General features: G+C 36.0%; 1 protein-coding gene across 1 annotated transcript; it reads right to left on the bottom strand.

The window, feature by feature from the left end:
• Nucleotides 1-2,651: 2,651 nt before the first annotated feature.
• Nucleotides 2,652-12,822, bottom strand: LOC140603571 (uncharacterized). The gene is made up of 3 exons (XM_072773935.1): nucleotides 12,508-12,822; nucleotides 8,611-8,674; nucleotides 2,652-4,181 (listed from the first exon to the last, which is right to left on the bottom strand). The coding sequence occupies exons 2-3, from the start codon at nucleotides 8,656-8,658 to the stop codon at nucleotides 2,652-2,654; spliced, it is 1,578 nt and encodes a 525-aa protein (XP_072630036.1). The 5' UTR covers nucleotides 8,659-8,674; nucleotides 12,508-12,822.
• Between the last annotated feature and the right edge of the window lie 4,430 nt (nucleotides 12,823-17,252).

Genomic DNA, 17,252 nt, shown 5'->3' with positions numbered 1-17,252 from the left:
TAATACTTTTACTATCATCCCATACTATAGCTTAAAATGCACTCAGGTGGTAGAATTATTAACCCCAAGCCTTATTTTCTCCACATTATTTTCCTGTTTAAAACTATACTTGTTTTTTGACTGATATCCATGGGTCAGCAACATTTGTGGACATATTACCTTTAGTGAAATTAAGCAATAAGCCTGGTACAACCACCAGGTTCAAGTTACAGACACAAGAGAATATCTTGATAGATTTTATTTTTTTAGGTCCTTTATTCTAATGTTTCATCACACTCTGGTTATAATGTATATATGCCTGGAATTTTGTGAATTAGAAAAGGGCATATGCAGTGATGTTGAAGTTTACCTTATGCTTGTGCAGAGTGAGAGTTTTATGTAAAAATACATATACGTAAAAGAAGGTGTTCAGCATGTATAAATAAAAATATAATATTAATGGGCTACAGTTATGTAAGAAGAGAAAAAGGGACAGAAGGGAGGTGATGGACCTTGCTTGGCCCAGCTGGGGAGGTGAATTGATTAAAGGCCAGATATACCAAAGATTATTGAGATTGGTAGTACTGGAGCTGGAAAGATAGAAGATGGTGATTACAGAATAGAAAGCTTGGAATTGGGAATTTGGCAGAGGTCCAGTAATTGATTCCCAGGGTTTAACCATGGGAAAGGGTGGAGGGAAGAATCATTGGATGTGAAGTGAAAGAAGTGAGGCCAGGTTTTAAGCAAATCTCCTATGCGATCGTTGGAGTCCCCAAGCATGAAAAAGCAATGGTGGGGAAAAAGTTAGTGATCTGGGAAGTAAAATGTTCAGTGACTGGAAGAGTGATTGAAGGCAGAACAGGTAACTACAAAAAGGGAGAGTAGTATTTGTAAACTCTGATGACACACACTTTAAGGGAATTATGGGTTTTTGAGGGAAAGAGAATGGAAATAATCTAGGAATGGCTATGAGGTACCCATATATCCTATCTCCAGGTCCTGTGCTTCATGGAGGTATGAGAAAAAAGTAGTCAAGGCTGGGAAGTCTACTTCGAGGAACCTAGTCCCAGTTAGGGAAATAGGATGACAGGAACTTTCTGAATAGAGACTGAAAACCCATGGTATTGTGCTCACAACTGACTTTCACTTGAGTTTAGAGAGCACAGTGGAAAGGTAGAGGCCAACAGGAGGGTGAGAGATCTGGTTTTAATAGGACATATATAGATCCATATGGGGATAAAAGCCCAGATGGTGATCAATAATTTGGGAGTCCTAGACATCTTTCATTGATTGACATAAAAAAGAGAAATACTTCAATCTCTAGAAGGGAAGCAAAATAATTTGCCACTTTAAATGAGCACTATCCAAGAAGAGAACATTTTAAATACAGATAACCCAGAGGAGAGAGACATGTTTTCAAAAATAAAAATGTCTCTCTAATTAGAGGAGAATTTACATGTATTTTTTGAAGAAACTAGGTAAAGATGTCAACAGTGATTTTTTTCAGTGCCTGGTGGTACTTTTGATGTATGTACTGACATTTTAGTCACCTATTTTCAGAAATAAATTCTGTAAAAATTTAGAAAAATTTCTTTTGCTGTACTGTATTTCATCCAGTTTACACAGCATGTGACATAACATGACACAAATCTTTTCCAAAATATTTCACTTTATTGACCTTCCTCAAAAGCAGAATCAACCTAGAGGGCAAATTTGATAGAGTAGAAGTCTCAAAAGTGAAGCTTAAATTCATATAATCTGTATTCTCTAAGTGATATTTTGCTTTAATATCCAATTTTGCATTGAATCTCTGAAAGACACACTAAAGAAAATGATAAAAATCAAGAGCTAATAAGGACTGAAGAGCCTATCTACCTAATCGAACTACCTGACTTTTTGTATGGAGCAAGGTAGCCTGGTTTTCCAAGGTGTGACAGATCAGAATGAATGGGTTCTAAAGAAGCCAACATCAACATTGTCCCACTGCGGGAATAATGCCTGCCAAGTGCTCAGCTAATGTGCAATGAAAAAAGCAGAGAAAGTTCCAATTCATGTCTAGGTGTAAAGAATAACTTCACATGATCTGACAATAACAACCATTTAGTGGTTACTCTAAATGGTTACTCTAAAGTGGTGCCAGGTACCTATGTCAGGTTCATCATTTCTTTTGAATTTCTCAACTATTTTATAAGATAAGGCATTATTATCATTTTAATAGATGAAGAATTTGAAGAGGAATAAGACTCAATACTAATCTGACTGCCACTATACCTTTAAGCAGTTCACAATATTTCCTTTATCCTTTTCTACTAGAGCAAATTAAATTACAATTTTCAAAGAAATCCCTGAAAGTCTACTAATTTCTTTCCCCTCTTCAACCCAATGCTAAGCTTTCAGTCTTAAAGATGATTCTAGAAGTGTTTTTATTTGTACTTTAAATTATCTAATTCTCTGAGGACTTGGTGGACTCAGAGCACTCAGTGGCGGAGGTGGAAAAGGAGGGTAATACTTTAGAATGACTACCTAGGGTGTTCTTTTCTAATGAAATCACAAAATACTTCATAATTTCACTTGCTTCATTTTTATTGTCTTTTTAAATACTATGGAAAATTATTTTAAAGAAAAAGATATAATCATGAAGTTAACAGCAATATACTTTAGAAAACTGGTATTTAGTTGGTGGTAGAGGCAGGTTTTGGAGTGGTATAGGTGGATGCTGTAATTTCAGAATTAGAGACATCAAATTCATCATAGTAATAAGATTCTGTAGTTTCATATATGTAGTTATTATCAGGGTTAGTGCTGCTGTAGGGAAGTTCTGTTGTTTCATATCCTGACTCAGTGGTCATCTTGAGTATGGTATGTATGGTAAAAGGAGTTGTTTGCATGGTGGCAGGAAGAGTAGTGGCAGTAACAAGGGGAGGTGAAATCTCGGTAGTTGGAGCATTAGACGTGGTTGCAGCAGTGAGTGGAATGGTAACTGGAACTTGGGTTTTAGGACTGGAAACTGTGATATCAGAAGGAGTTGTACTTTTGTTTTTTTTTTTTTTTTTTTTTGGAGTTGTACTTTTGAAGATGAGATCAGATGATATTTTGTTTGTGGTTGTAGCTGAGGTTGTGTTGGAGCTGATAGTGTAGTGGGGAGTTGTGGTGGCAATGGCAGCAAACGGAGTTGTGTTTAAGACTTGGGTTCTGGTGCTTACCACTTTGCTAGTTGGTTGCACCTGAGGTTTCAGGCTGGGAATGAAGGGAGATGGATATGGGTTGTCTGGAGAAAGATGTACATGTGGATGATAGTGGTGTGATTCAGGTTTGTTTTGAATGTGTGGCCTAATACAAGGCTTAATTTGTCTGGGTACTTTAATTAGTGGATTTGGTATCTTTTGACCAAGCGGATGTGGGTGTTGTCTTCGATTAGATGACTGTGGACGTCTTCCTTGACTAGATGGTTGCAGACATTTTCTTGGATTGAGCGGCTGTATACGTTTTCTTCCACCAGGTGCTTCTAGATGAGTTTTGGTGTGGCTTGGTATATTTTGGACAAGTGCTTTTGAATTAGGCTTTCTTTGTCTGGTTCTTCTTTTAACAAATTTATTAGGTTGTGGCTTGTTTAGGCTAGCTTTTTGTAGAGTGTGTGAATTAGGATTATGCTTCGTTAGTTGAGGTTTTTGCTGAAGGGCTGTATTTGAAAGAGATTTGAATGGCTTTATCACTTTTTTAACAGATGGATTTGGAGGAGATTGGGATTTTTGAGGCTGTTTCTTAGAGTACCGTAATTGACCAGGATGTAATGAATGGGGTCTATTGTGAATAGTTGACTTGAAATGAGGCCTTTTTTGAATAGAGTTATTTTGGTAAACTTGTGACTGCCTAGACCTACTTTGAGTTTTTGAACTGTTCTCAGTTGGACCTAGTTTTGGTTGGCTAGCTTTATTTGAATGAGTTTGTAGTTTTGCTAGTTTTTTTGGGATAGATGACTTTAAAGGAAGTTGCTTTTTAGGAGGAAGTAACTTTGAATTGGTTGATCTGCTTAGTGACTGGCTAGCTAAGTTTTGGTGATACTGAGGCAAGATGGATCTTGGTGGATTTGAATTTGGAAGAGGCTTGGCTTTAGCAGATTGTGATCGAGCTAGATCTCGACCAGATGAATGCAACTGTCGTCTTTGATTGAATCCATTATTCTTTTCTTGACTCTGACTGGCCTGAAGAAAGACATAGGCAAAATCAATTATACTTAATATCTCTATTGTAAAATATTAAATTCAAAGAATTAATAACATTTGTTCCTAATAGTTATGGTTCTGGCTCATAAAGAGACAAGGCATGCATTTAAAGTGAGAATCTCCTTTATTTTTTTATCTATTTGTGAGACAGACAAGATCTTGTTACTGGTACAAATGAAGATGAAACCTCTGGCCATTCATGCACATTATGTACTCAATGTTGTTTTTCCAGACAATCTTAAAAGATTCCCTCAATTTGAATTAATTTCTCTCTCTTCCATAGAATTTGGTTTCTGTTTCTATAATAGTAATCAGGACCTCATGTTAAAAAATTAAATATTTATCTAAATTATAAACTTCTAAATATTCTACAATAAATTTAAACTTCCTGGAAGAAATAATCATCTTTTTATTTCTCATGTCATCTTAAGTCTATAATTTTTGATACATATCAGACTCTGAATAACTTAGTCTTGAATAAGCTATTCTTTCTTTACTGAAAAAGAAGTTTAATTTAGGATAAATTAATCATATTGCTTAAAAGCAGTACAATAGTCAATAAACTCTTATTTATTATAAGTTTCAGTTAAAGAAGTTGCTGTTGATATATTTGGACCTTGAAAACCGAACTCATATATTATTATAGTCATCTACAATTCTCTATTACAAAGCTTTTTTAAAATTTCATACAATCTTAGTCCAACACATTTGTTAAATAAAATATAATATGAGAAAATTTTTGATTGATTTGAGGATGAAGAGCAAGAATAGTAGATTTTTGTATTAAGGGTTAGTGTTTACATCCCTTTGGATATTGGGTTGAGGATGAAAAGTAAGAATAGAAAATTTTTAAATTAAAGATTCGTGTTTATATTCCTTTGCAAACTCATTAAAAAAATCACCTCAGAGTGACACTAAGCCAAATAGAATTAAATTAAGTTTAGAAAAGAAAGTCATAAGCATCTTTGACTATTTTTAATATCTTTAAAATTTTTCATTAGTTAAGAAAAACTAATGCAAAATTTTAATGTAGTGTCATTCCTATCATGGGTAATTAAGAAATAAATATACTTGGAGGATAAATGAAGAGAAAGGAGGAAGGAAAAGGAAATTTGGGTGAGTCAATCTCATTTTACATGCTTTCTTTGAGTGATCTTTATCAATCATTTGTCAAATATTTAATAAATATCTACTATTACATAGTTGCTAGTGCTAATGATGTATTATTAATGAACAAAAATAAAATAAATTCCTGGCCTATTAGAGTTTATATTTTAGTGGTAGAGACGATAAACAAAATAATTATTTTTTTGTATAATATAAATATAAATGATAATAATAATTATCAATTCTAAGAAATGATAAATGCCATGGTGAAAAATAAAGATGGTAAGGGTGTCCTGAGATGGGGTCATTTCCAATTAAAATTGGGTAGTTGGAAAGGATACATCATTAGTCCTTTGAGCAAAGACTTAAGGGTGGCAAGAGAGCAAGCTATGTAAATTCTTGGCAGAAAGTATTCCAGGGAAAGGGAATAGCAAGTGCAAAAGTAAGAGATGAGGTTAGAGAGGTAATGGGAGATGGGGAAGCTATCATATAGATCTTTGCAGGACACTGTAAATACCTTGGTTTATTCTCATAATGTGGTAGGGAAGTTTGATCAGACCAGTGACATAATGTAACTTGGCTATATTGACCAGAGACTGTGGAGCAAGGATGAAAGCAAGGACACCAGTCAGAAAATGCCTGAAATAGGCCAGGTGTGAGTTTATAGTGGTACAGATCAGGGTGGAGTAGTAGAGGTGGTGAGATGTTGATTCTGGATAACTCCCACAAGATTTTCTGAAAAAGATGAAGGGCACAAAAGAAAAAAAGAGGAATCAAAGATAATTCCATTATTTTTGTTTTCTTTTTAAAAGATTTTATTTATTTAAATAAATAAAATTAAGACACAGAGAGGCAGAGACATAGGCAGAAGAAGAAGCAGGATCCATGCAGGATCCAAGCCCGATGCGGGACTCGATCCCAGGACTCCAGGATCACTCCCTGAGCCAAAGGCAGACGTTCAACCACTGAGCCACCCAGGCATCCCAATTCCATAAATTTTGACCTGTGCAACTGGAAGATGTAGTTAAACATAAATAAACATAGGAAAGATTATAGGAGGGTCTAGATAAAATGGGGAATAGTGAGAAGCTCAGTTTTGGATATAAGTTAAAGAAGCTTATTGGACATCCAAGTATAGGTGCTGAATAGGAGTTTAAATATATAACTTCTGAAATTCATGAAAGAGGTCAGGCTGGGAATTTAAATTTTGGTGTTATCAGCATGTAGATATTATTTAAGACAATGAAAATGGATTTAAATCACTTAGAGGATAATGTAGATAGAAAAGAGGAGAGGTCTAAGGACTGAACTTTAAGGCATTGCAACATTTAAAGGTCAGGCAGATAAGGAGGAACAGGCAAAGGAGAAGGAATGGCCATGAGTAGGAGTAAAGCATGGATACTGGTTTTGTGGAAATGAAGAAAGGGATTCAAGTAGGAGAAAGTGATTAACTTTGCCAAATGCAGCAGTTGGGGTGGTAGAGATAAAGACTGGTTGGAATGAGGGTAAGAGAAAGTTGGAGGAGAAAGAATACCCAGGTGCAGACAATTTTTCACAAGTGGGACAGTAGCTGGGAGAGACATGAGGGGAGTTGGTAGAAGTTTTCTTTGTTTTGTTTTCTTTGTTAAAGTAGAAGAACAAACTTTCATGTTGTTGAGAATAATCTAGTTAAGAGTGAGAAAAGGGAGGAGAGAAGGGGGGTTTTAGAGGTGATGCCCTTCAGTAGACAAAAAGGCATGAGATCTGGTGCATAAGGGAAAGTTTGGCCTTAGCAAGAGTTTGGGCTGCTCAAAATATATAGGTATGGATGAGAGTATATGGTATATCTACATATCTAATGGTGATAGGAACTTGTGAAGGTTCATTTTAAATTGTTTTTATTTTCTTGGTGAAACAGGAATTAACTCATCAGCTGAGAAAGAGGATGGAGGAAGAGGTGTTGGAAGTGTAGAGGAGAGGGAAAGGTGCTAGTTATCTAGAATAGTGAAAAAGTATATGGATAGAAGAAGAAGCAAGGAGGGGTTAATACTGGTAGATCATGAACTCTAATTTGGCTATGGAGAAAAGTGAGGACAAAAGGAAAGTTAGACAACAAAATAGGCTTAGAGGATTTAGTGCACAAAACAGGAGAGGCCTGGAAAGAATGAAGGGTTGGTTGGGTGGATAATAAGATCTTTCTAGATTGTAGGATCAGCAACGGAGGATAGATGTTTGGAAGGATTTTCTATGGGGATATTGAAATTACCAATAATTGAGACAGGAATAACATCAGAGAATGATAATGAGCCAAGAGCTAAAACCCTTGAGGAATGAGGATCAGCAACCTGGGTCAATTGATGACTAAGGCTGGACAGGCTCATGGGTCCTATAATAGGTGATGGGAAATTCAAAGCTAGTAATTTTCAAGAATGTGGGAGGGAAGAGACACCTGGGTGGCTCAGTGGTTGAGCTTCTGTCTTTGGATCAGGTCAGTCATGATCTGGGGCCTTGGGAATGGGTCCTGAGTCGGGATCCCACAGGGAGCTTGCTTCTCCCTCTGCTTATGTCTCTGCTTCTCTGTGTCTCTCATGAATAAATGGATAAAATCTTCAAAGAAAAAGAATGTGGGAGGGAAGAACAGGCTGGAAGCAGTGATCAAAGGCAAGGAGGTCAGCCATCACAACAGGTCTAGTGAAGTGAGGCAGAGGGAAGAAAGCAGTCCCTACTTGAGGAAGCTGCAGGGGAAACCAGGCTCTAAAGGAAGAGCCTGATTGCAGTTAGCATGAAGAAGGATTGGGAACATTTAGGGAAGACATTTGGGATGTAGGGTCTATCAAATTCATAGCTTCTACTATGATTTCTAGCCCATGTGCTACATACAGACTTTCAAACCTGAACCCCCTCAGCAGCTTTCTTCCTGAATTCTGAACTACTGTCAATGTGATGAAATGAGGACAAGTGGAAAAAGAAAAGAAAAACACTTAGATGCTTTTCCCTTAAATAATTCTACTAGAGCATATATATCTAAATGAAATTCTGCTTTAGTCACTTGATACTTTAGATTCTTATTTCAACAGTGCTATTGTTCCAAAGTAATTTTTGTAACCCCCCATTTTTTTTTGCTATTTGTCTTCATAGCTGATTAATTAAGCCCATGCAAAAATCAGTATTTTTTAATCACATATTGATTATGCATCACTTTACCACAGTGTTTAGAGTCAAAGACAAACTATAGTGAAAATTTTAAAAACATAATTGCAAGTCATTGTCCACTACTACAATTGGATAAGGCTGAGGAATCATTGTGATGAACAGGACTTACCGAGAAGCAAATGCTCAGAACCCATAGAATCTGGAATATGATTTTCATGTTTAATTGCTATCCTCTGAAAAAGCCAAAATAATTATTCTGTTACGCACACTGATTCAAGATTGGAGCAAAATTTTTATTTGCTCAACAGGCATAGCTTGGAAAAGTCAATATTTATGATAGGAATGAAACTTTTGATGATGAAGATGAAGAATATTTATAATAAATGCAGAGATCAACTTTTTATTTTCTTTTTTAAAGACTCATGAAATAAGACCTCAAATAATTCAAACATTGATATATTTGGAAAGAGCATTTCTCCTCCTGCAATTAAAGCTTGTCTATAAACTAAAACTCCTTTTATCTTATGAGGATTCCTGACATTTCCAGGCAGATCATAGCTATATATTACACAAACAAGGAAATGCATCATAATTTTCTTATTTGGGTTGAAAATGAAAAATCATACCTAAGGACTGATACTGGATTAAGAATTTTATGCAATTCTTCCTGTGTTCTCTCAGATTAGTTTAGATGTATCATGTACAATTTAGTCTAGCTAACTTTAGATAGAAGAAAGTAGAAATTGAAATGCTCACTCACTATTAAAATTTATTAAAAAAAATAAATAAAATTTATTTATTTATTTATCTATTTATTTAAAATAATTGCTAAGCCCAATGTGGGTCTCAAACTCACAACTTGGAGATCAAGAGTTGCAAGCTCTTTTGACTGAGCCAGCCAGGTGTCCCTGCTTGCGCCTTTTTAAAAGTTAAACACAATGAGGGTGGCTGGATGACTCAGTTTAGTGTTGGATTTTTGATCTCAGTTCAGGTTTGGATCTCACAGTCATGAGTTCAAGCCCTGTGGTGGACTCCATGCTGGACATGGAACCTACTTAAAAGTTAAACACAAGGCACATAAGGTTCTTATATATTTAAGAAATCATTAAAACAAAAGTAAGTTCCTCATAATGGGATACTATGTAAGAAGTACAGAGAGATGGAAGCTGTGAGAAGAGGATAGAGAAGTGTAGGGGAAAATAGAGCAGGGCAGCTGGGTGGCTCAGTAGATTAGGCAGATTAATTAAGGACCTGTCTTTAATTAATTTGTCTTAAGTATGTTTTCAGCTCAGGTCATGATCCCAGGGTCCTGGGATCCAGCCCCACATTGGATTTCCTGCTCAGTGGGAGTCTGCTAATGCTTATCACTCTGCCTGCCTCTCCCCCTGCTTGTGCTCTCTCTCTCTCTCTGTCAAATAAATAAATAAAATCTTTTAAAAAAGGAAAGAAAGCACAGCAGCAGAGGAAGGGGAAAAAATAAAGAGAATTGAAAGAGAAAGCGGTGCATTCAGGAAGGTCTTTTGTTCCTATTGTATGTGTCTCCCTGAGCAATCTCATCCAAGTGGGGGCTTCAGCAGCTCTAGGCCATGGCCTCCCAAATCTCTATCTATGCAACACATCTCTCTCTGAGCTCCAAAACTGTATGTCCTACTTCCACTGGATTTTCCCTTCGCATTTCCAACAGGGACTATCTGCAAAACTAAACTAGTAACGTGTCTCTCTCACCCCGCCTCATGTCCTTCTATAGCCGTTTCTGAATAACATTACCATTCACATACTAATATAAGGAAAAATATGAAAGTCATTTTTGACTCTTCACTTAGCAAAACTCCTCTTCATTTCACATTCCCCTCACACATTTCAGCAGGATTCACCAGTCATAATAGTGACCAAATCTTTTCTATTCAGTTCATTAAGGTTTCCTGATCCTGTCTTTTTGCCTTATTCTATGTCCCCATCTGTAGTTCAGTTTTTCACCATTTCTAAATGTATTATATAATACTTTCCAAACTGAAACTCAACTCTACTTTCCATCCTTCCTTCAACTCCTTTCCCTTTGTAACCAGAATGTCCTTCCAAAAATATGAATGCCTTCATGTTGCTCCTCTGCTTAAAATCCTTTGTTTATTTTCCACAGCTTCAGGACTAAATCCAAACTCTTAAAGTGTGCAAGGTTTTCTGCATTCTGTCTAATGTATTTTTTTAAGCCAGCTATGCCAGCATAAAGGACTGGCAGTTTTCTAAATACACCACGCTCTTGCTGTGTTTGTTGCTCTTACCTGGAACCTGCAATGGCTTCTCTGCCTCCTGTTGCTCCCATGAGTAGATAATTTCTACTCATCTTTTAAAACTTTGCCAGGGCCCCTAAGCCTTCCCATGCCCTCACATTATGCTCAATACAGTCCTATAAACTATACTGTATTATCTACTCTTTTTCCTACACCACCCCTACCTACATCCAGATTATAAGTTTCTTCTTAAGATTGGAACTTAAAACCCCCAAATCTCTGTATTTTTAGTGCCTGGCAAAGTACCTCCCACACTAATAGATGTCTCTCCATGGAGTGTAGGTTGAGAGTGAGAAGGATTGGTAGGTTAGGAAGCAAATATTTTAAATGCTCTTATATTTTTAATTTGAGTAATGTGCACTACTCTTTGAGATAAGGCTCTACTATAGACTAAACCTTAGTTTTTTTGTTTTTATTTTTACACTGTAAGATGGTCATTATTTCATTTTAAAGCTGAGTTTTTTAAAATGAAGTTTTTTTTTTTTTTAAATTGAATCCTAAAGATTTTGCACACAGAAATGACTGAGGTCCTATACATGACTTTCTAACTTCAGATATTTCAATTAGTTCAGTTAGTTAGCTTGAAATAATATTTATTTTTTGAGAGATAATGGCTGCCTGATTATATTTACATAGATGTTTAATTATTGCAAGTGTTTGGTTAAATAATTTAATTTTTTATTTTGTAGGGATAATAAATCATGGAAATAAAAAAATCACAGTAAAAAAACATCTAAAGGAAGAAAGTGTTTTGTTCCTGTTCACTTCATATTTGGCACAGATAAAAAATGCCACAGGATGTATTGGAGGTCTTTCAGTATGACATTTATTTTGACAAACCTAACTTAGTTTGCTTTCTATTACCTGTTCTAGTGAGTACTACAGAAAATTAAGCTATTCTAGGAAGAAAATTTTATTTAAGGGAAAATTGGATGGAAATTTACTGCAAGTCTATTACATGGCAGGATTATGTGGTGCATGAAGAATCCAATAGTGAGCAAAGCAGAATTCTTATATATCTAAGAGAACAAATTAGGGAGCCAAGCAGCAATTAAATAAAGACACAAATAAATACCCAATTAGAAATGGTGATAAGTGCAGTAAAGAATAAGTACAGGTGCTATGAGAAGATATGTAATGGGACAATTCTAATTGAAGAGGGTAAGGAATACAAAGGGAAGACATTTGTAGCGTGAGTAAAGTTAGCTAGATATGGAGTATGGGAAGATGGTTTGAAGCAGACAGACAGCTAAATTTCAAGAAGTCCAGTGTGGCAGGAGGATAGTGGTCAATAGGAGGACTGGTTGAGATAAAGCTAAAGAAATGCCAGCAGTGAGATATAATGCAGGACTTCTTGAACCACAGTAAGGTCTTGGATTTGCATTTCATCTTTGTTTCAAGAGTTGTTCCAAAAGAACTGTTTGACAAAACAACAAAAGCTCTTTTCTCAGCCACATTCAGTTGCTGAAATTTTATATATATTAAAAAAATACTTATATATTTAAGTAATCTCTAGACCTAGCATGGTGCTTGAACTCATGACCCTAAGAGCAAGAGTCACATGAGCCAGCCAGGTGCCCCCAAAACTTTAAATCTTAAAAAAAAAAAATGTCCCACCACCTCTTTTTCTTAGGGCACATTTCAGTTTTTGGATCATTTGCAATTACAATCTTCTGGCATTTCTTATATATACCTTTGATTAAGAATTCTATTATAAACTGAGGAATTTTAGGTACCTTCCAAATAGAATGGATATTTCCAAATATCCACATACTTACCCTGTTAGGAGCTCCTTCTTGTTAGGTTGATTCTTACCAGCTACCGTATATGAGTGTCCTCTTGATGGTAATTAGAAATTAAAAAGAAGATTAAGAAGGAGAATTTGTAGGAAAATATGGGTGATTATACACAATCCCTTTGCTGGATTTCTCTTGGTGATACAAAAAAATTTGATGAACTTATTTCAAGTCTGGTGATCTTTTCTGAAACAATGGGTAGTTGTGAGTAGATATTGGCAGGCATCCTTTTACGTGTATTTTTTTCTTAGGCAAATAGAGATTCATATTCTTCCGGTGAACAGATTGTACATTCAGAGTTCATTTTGAAAAGTCTCTTAACTCTCTTGACTCCCTGGGGTGTGTCTATGGGAGGACCTGTAGGTGATGGAAACTTAGTGTCCTTGCTGTCCTTAAATATTTTATATAGTCTCCACCATGTTTTCTGGAGCAACTAAAATATCAGGAGAATTTAAGATTGTCTATTTTCGGGAAATGACATCTGGGGTTAGAGTTCATTTATATTTAATATTAGCAAGGTAAGCAAACTTAAAAGGAATAATAAATACAAACAGGAGCTACTTACCCAACCTAGATTTCCACCATTGCTCCATGCTAAATTCCAGGGACAGTATAATGTCTTATGCAGTGTGATGCAGTCTTCACTCTCTAATCAAATGTTTGAACACCCAATACTTGTGAAAAATTAAAGTGAAATGAACTGAATGAAATAGGTGGATTGTTTATAATATTATGACATTAAATGACCAAATTTGTGGAGACAGTTATGTGGGAGAGTTAAACTCAGAGAGATGTTACATTAATACAAGTTATTCTGTTTTTTAAAAAAGGTTTTATTTATTTATTTATTTGAGAGAGAGAGAGAGAGAGAGAGAGGGCACTAATGGGGTGGCAGAGGATGGCAGAGGGGCAGAGGGAGAAGGACAAGCAGGATTCCCACTGACCAGGGAGCCTGATGTGGGGCTCCAACCCAGGACCCTGGGATCATGATCCAAGCCAAAGTTGCCACTTAACCAACTGTGGCACTCCCACAAGTTATTTCTTCTAGTTAAAAAAAGTGTGATTCCTAAGTATAACTTTTAGTATATTTTTAAGTTCTTTTTATGTGTTCATTTGGGACTTTAAGGTTTTCTTATTTAGATAAGCATCTTAAATATTGATTAATGCTAAGGCTATGTCAAACGACTGTTGAACTTGGAGGGTGTTAACAAAACTACAGGTTTTGTGCTAAATATAACCTTTATATTGGAATTTCCTTTTTCTTTTCTGTACTACTCCAAACTGTCCTTCATGTTGGAAGTTGCTTTAATACTTGTGTTCAATATTTCATTATTTGTTTCATTCATCTGTGCGCTCAGGGAAGAGAGAAGTTTCTTAAATTAAGCTGAAGGACCTTGGAGAAGTCATGACACTAACTGCATCTCCCAAAAATCTCCAGGGTGGAGTGAGCCCACCTGGCGATATGTGTAAGATGATCAATTAAATGTGGAAAGAAAATTCTAGAACTTTGTCTTTAATTAAAAATTAAAATAAGCATTACTGGTATCTAATATAGGTATTAATTAGGTTCAAATGTCAAACATTCGTATGTCATGTTTCTACTGAGGAACATTGGCTTTTTGTTGGTAGACTACTGAGTTAGTATAATAAGGTGCATGTCACAATGTTTTGCTTAATTTGGTATTATGCTTGGGAAGATATATGTTGAGAAAAGAAGAGAAAAGAAAGGAAATAGAGGGAGAAGTAGGCTCCCTGTGGGGAGCCTGATGCAGGACTCAGTCCCAGGACCCTGGGATCACGACCTGGGCTGAAGGCAGATGCTCAACCACTGAGCCACCCATGTATCCTGTAAAATATGTTTTAGAAATATACCTATAAGTTTTGTTGTCAAAAATTATTTGTGTCTCCTAAATAAGCTCTCATGCTTAAAAAACTTGGAAAATAATACTCTAAACTATTTGAAAACCTTCCAAATGGAGAGTTTCAGTGGGTTAAAAATACAAGACCATCTGATTAGTTTATGAGAAAAACTGATTGATATTAGGAAAAGAGATATGATGAAACACTTATAAGACTTGGTGAATTGAATGGAAAACAGGTGTCATGATTCAACAGTTATAGCCAATCCAAGATGGGCATGATAATTTGATATGTATGGCCCAAATGTTCTGTTTGGATCTACATTTACTTGTGAGGTCATGTTTGCAGCTATGATTGCCTACAAAGCCTATTTTTATTTTTATTTATTTATTTTTAAAGATTTTGTTTAATTATTCATGAGAGGCACAGAGAGAGAGAGGCAGAGACATAGACAGAGGGAGAAGACAAGAGACACATGCAGAGAGAGAAGCTGACTCCCTGCAGAGAGCCTGATGCGGGACTCAATCCCTGAACCAGAATCATGCTCTGAGCCAAAAGAGATGCTCAACCACTGGGCCATCCAGGCATCCCAAAGCCTATTTTTATTTTTATTTTTTTTTCCAAAGCCTATTTTTAAAATAAACTGAACACAAGAAAAATTTTGAATTTCTGTATAGTATTAACTACCTATAAAAACAATAGAGTTAATTTCATTGCTCCCAGTAAAAGAAACTTTTAAAAATTATTAATATATTTACTAAATGTATTTGTTATAACTAACAAATAAAATAAAAATTTAAAGCATGGGGATCCCTGGGTGACTCAGTGGTTTGGCGCCTGCCTTCGGCCCAGGGTGTGATCCTGGAGTCCCGGGATCAAGTCCCACATCAGGCTCCCTGCATGGGGCCTGCTTCTCCCTTTCCCTGTGTCTCTGCCTTTCTCTCTCTCTCTGTGTCTCTCATTAAAAGATAAATAAAATCTGTAAAAAAAGAAAAAAAAGAAAAAAAAACTTAAAGCATTGTTTTTTCCCCCCCATCTTTATCTCATTCCTCTTTCCTATTATCAAAGGAGACTATTACCTTTATCTGACTAGTTTCTGGACTTTTATAATTTAGAATCAGGAGTCCTGTTATGGAGAAATAGACTGGTAGATCAGAGAAACGGGTAAGAGGAACTCAAAATGAAAGGCTGTCTTGATTAATATTTTGGGGAAAGATTCTTCTCCGAGCCAGCTCTGTGCCTGGCACATAATGGGCGCTCAGTACATGTTAGGATGAATGATGACAATTAACTTGCAGATTAAAAACAAAATAAAATGAAGACTTAAAAATTTTCTTTAGCCTAATCGAATTCTAAGAAATTTTGATAAAAATAAAGTCTAGAATTCAATGCTTTGAAAAATGCAGTGCAAAGAACCTAAATAAAAATCTGCTTCTGAGTAGATGTGTGTCAGAATTATCTTGAAAGCATTACGGCACTCTCTTTTTTTCATTAGAAATTCTACTATGCATTATTTTTAATGTTCTTTTTCTTTTTTTTTTTTAAAGATTTTATTTATTTGAGAGGGAGAGAGCATGAGTGTAAACATTGTATATACCTTAAAGAAAATACTTCATTACTAAAAAATGGCAACTATCATCTGAACTTCCAGCGAGTTGTAGCCATGAATCGCAGATCACCAATAGCAAACATAATAATAATGAAAAATTTTGAAATATTGGAAAAATGATCAGAATGTGGCACGGAGACACAAAGCGAGCAATTACTGTTGGAAAAATTGCACTGATAGACTTGCTCCATGCAGGGCTGCCACAAACCTTCAATTCGTAAAAAGCACAGTATCTGCAAAGGGCAATAAAGTGAAGCACAATCAAAGGAGGCACTGCTGTGTTATGTTTTGCTGATGCTTCATAAGCTATTATGCTAAACACTGCTTATGGATTTCACCCATTTGGCTTGTTTTTCTGGCCTTGTACGGCAATATTGAATACTCTCAAATAATGCATAAAACACAGATTACACAATCCTTTTTTATGGGCCCCACATATCTATGTGGTTTGCCTTGAACAACATGAGTTTAAACGATATGGATCCACTATCAGTGGATTTTTCTTTTTAAAAGTACAGTACAGTATGGACCACGTATTTTCTCTCTTTCGTGGTTTTTAAAATAACATTTTCTTCTCTCTAGCTTACCTGATTGTAAGAATACCATATATAGCACATATAGCACACAACTGCATGTTAATTGACAGTTTATGTTATCTGAAAGGCTTCCGGTGACCAGCAGGATTACAGTAATTCAGTTTTGGGGGAGTCAAAAGTTACAGGTAGATTTTCAAATATGAGTGGTTGGTACCTTAACCCTTGTCCAAGGGTCAGCTGTACCTCACTCTATGATTGTTTCATAATTAATATGTGTCTGAGAGGGTGCAATTATATAATTTTAAGACTGTTCCTTTGATTATTACCTTATCAAGGAAAATTGTTTTAGATAAGATCGTTTAGTTTACTGAAAAGTTCGGGTACACTATGACAAACGAAAATATACTTTAGGGATCCCTGGGTGGCGCAGCGGTTTAGCACCTGCCTTTGGCCCAGGGTGTGATCCTGGAGACCCGGGATCTAGTCCCACGTCGGGCTCCCTGCATGGAGCCTGCTTCTCCCTCTGCCTGTGTCTCTGCCTCTCTCTCTCTCTCTCTGTGACTATCATAAATAAATAAAAAAAAAAATTGAAAATATACTTTAATGGCTGCAAATATGTTGGGATTTAATCATCCTGTGAATATTAGGGGTGAGTTGCCTTCTTGTCCAATGCACAGATCTGCACGGAGCAGGCCCTGGTTCTCCACTGCTTGGGATTCAGA

This window comes from Canis lupus, chromosome 14 (genome assembly GCF_048164855.1).
Source record: "Canis lupus baileyi chromosome 14, mCanLup2.hap1, whole genome shotgun sequence".
Classification (NCBI taxonomy): Eukaryota; Metazoa; Chordata; class Mammalia; order Carnivora; family Canidae; genus Canis; species Canis lupus.
This window is presented reverse-complemented; position numbering and strand designations above follow the sequence as displayed.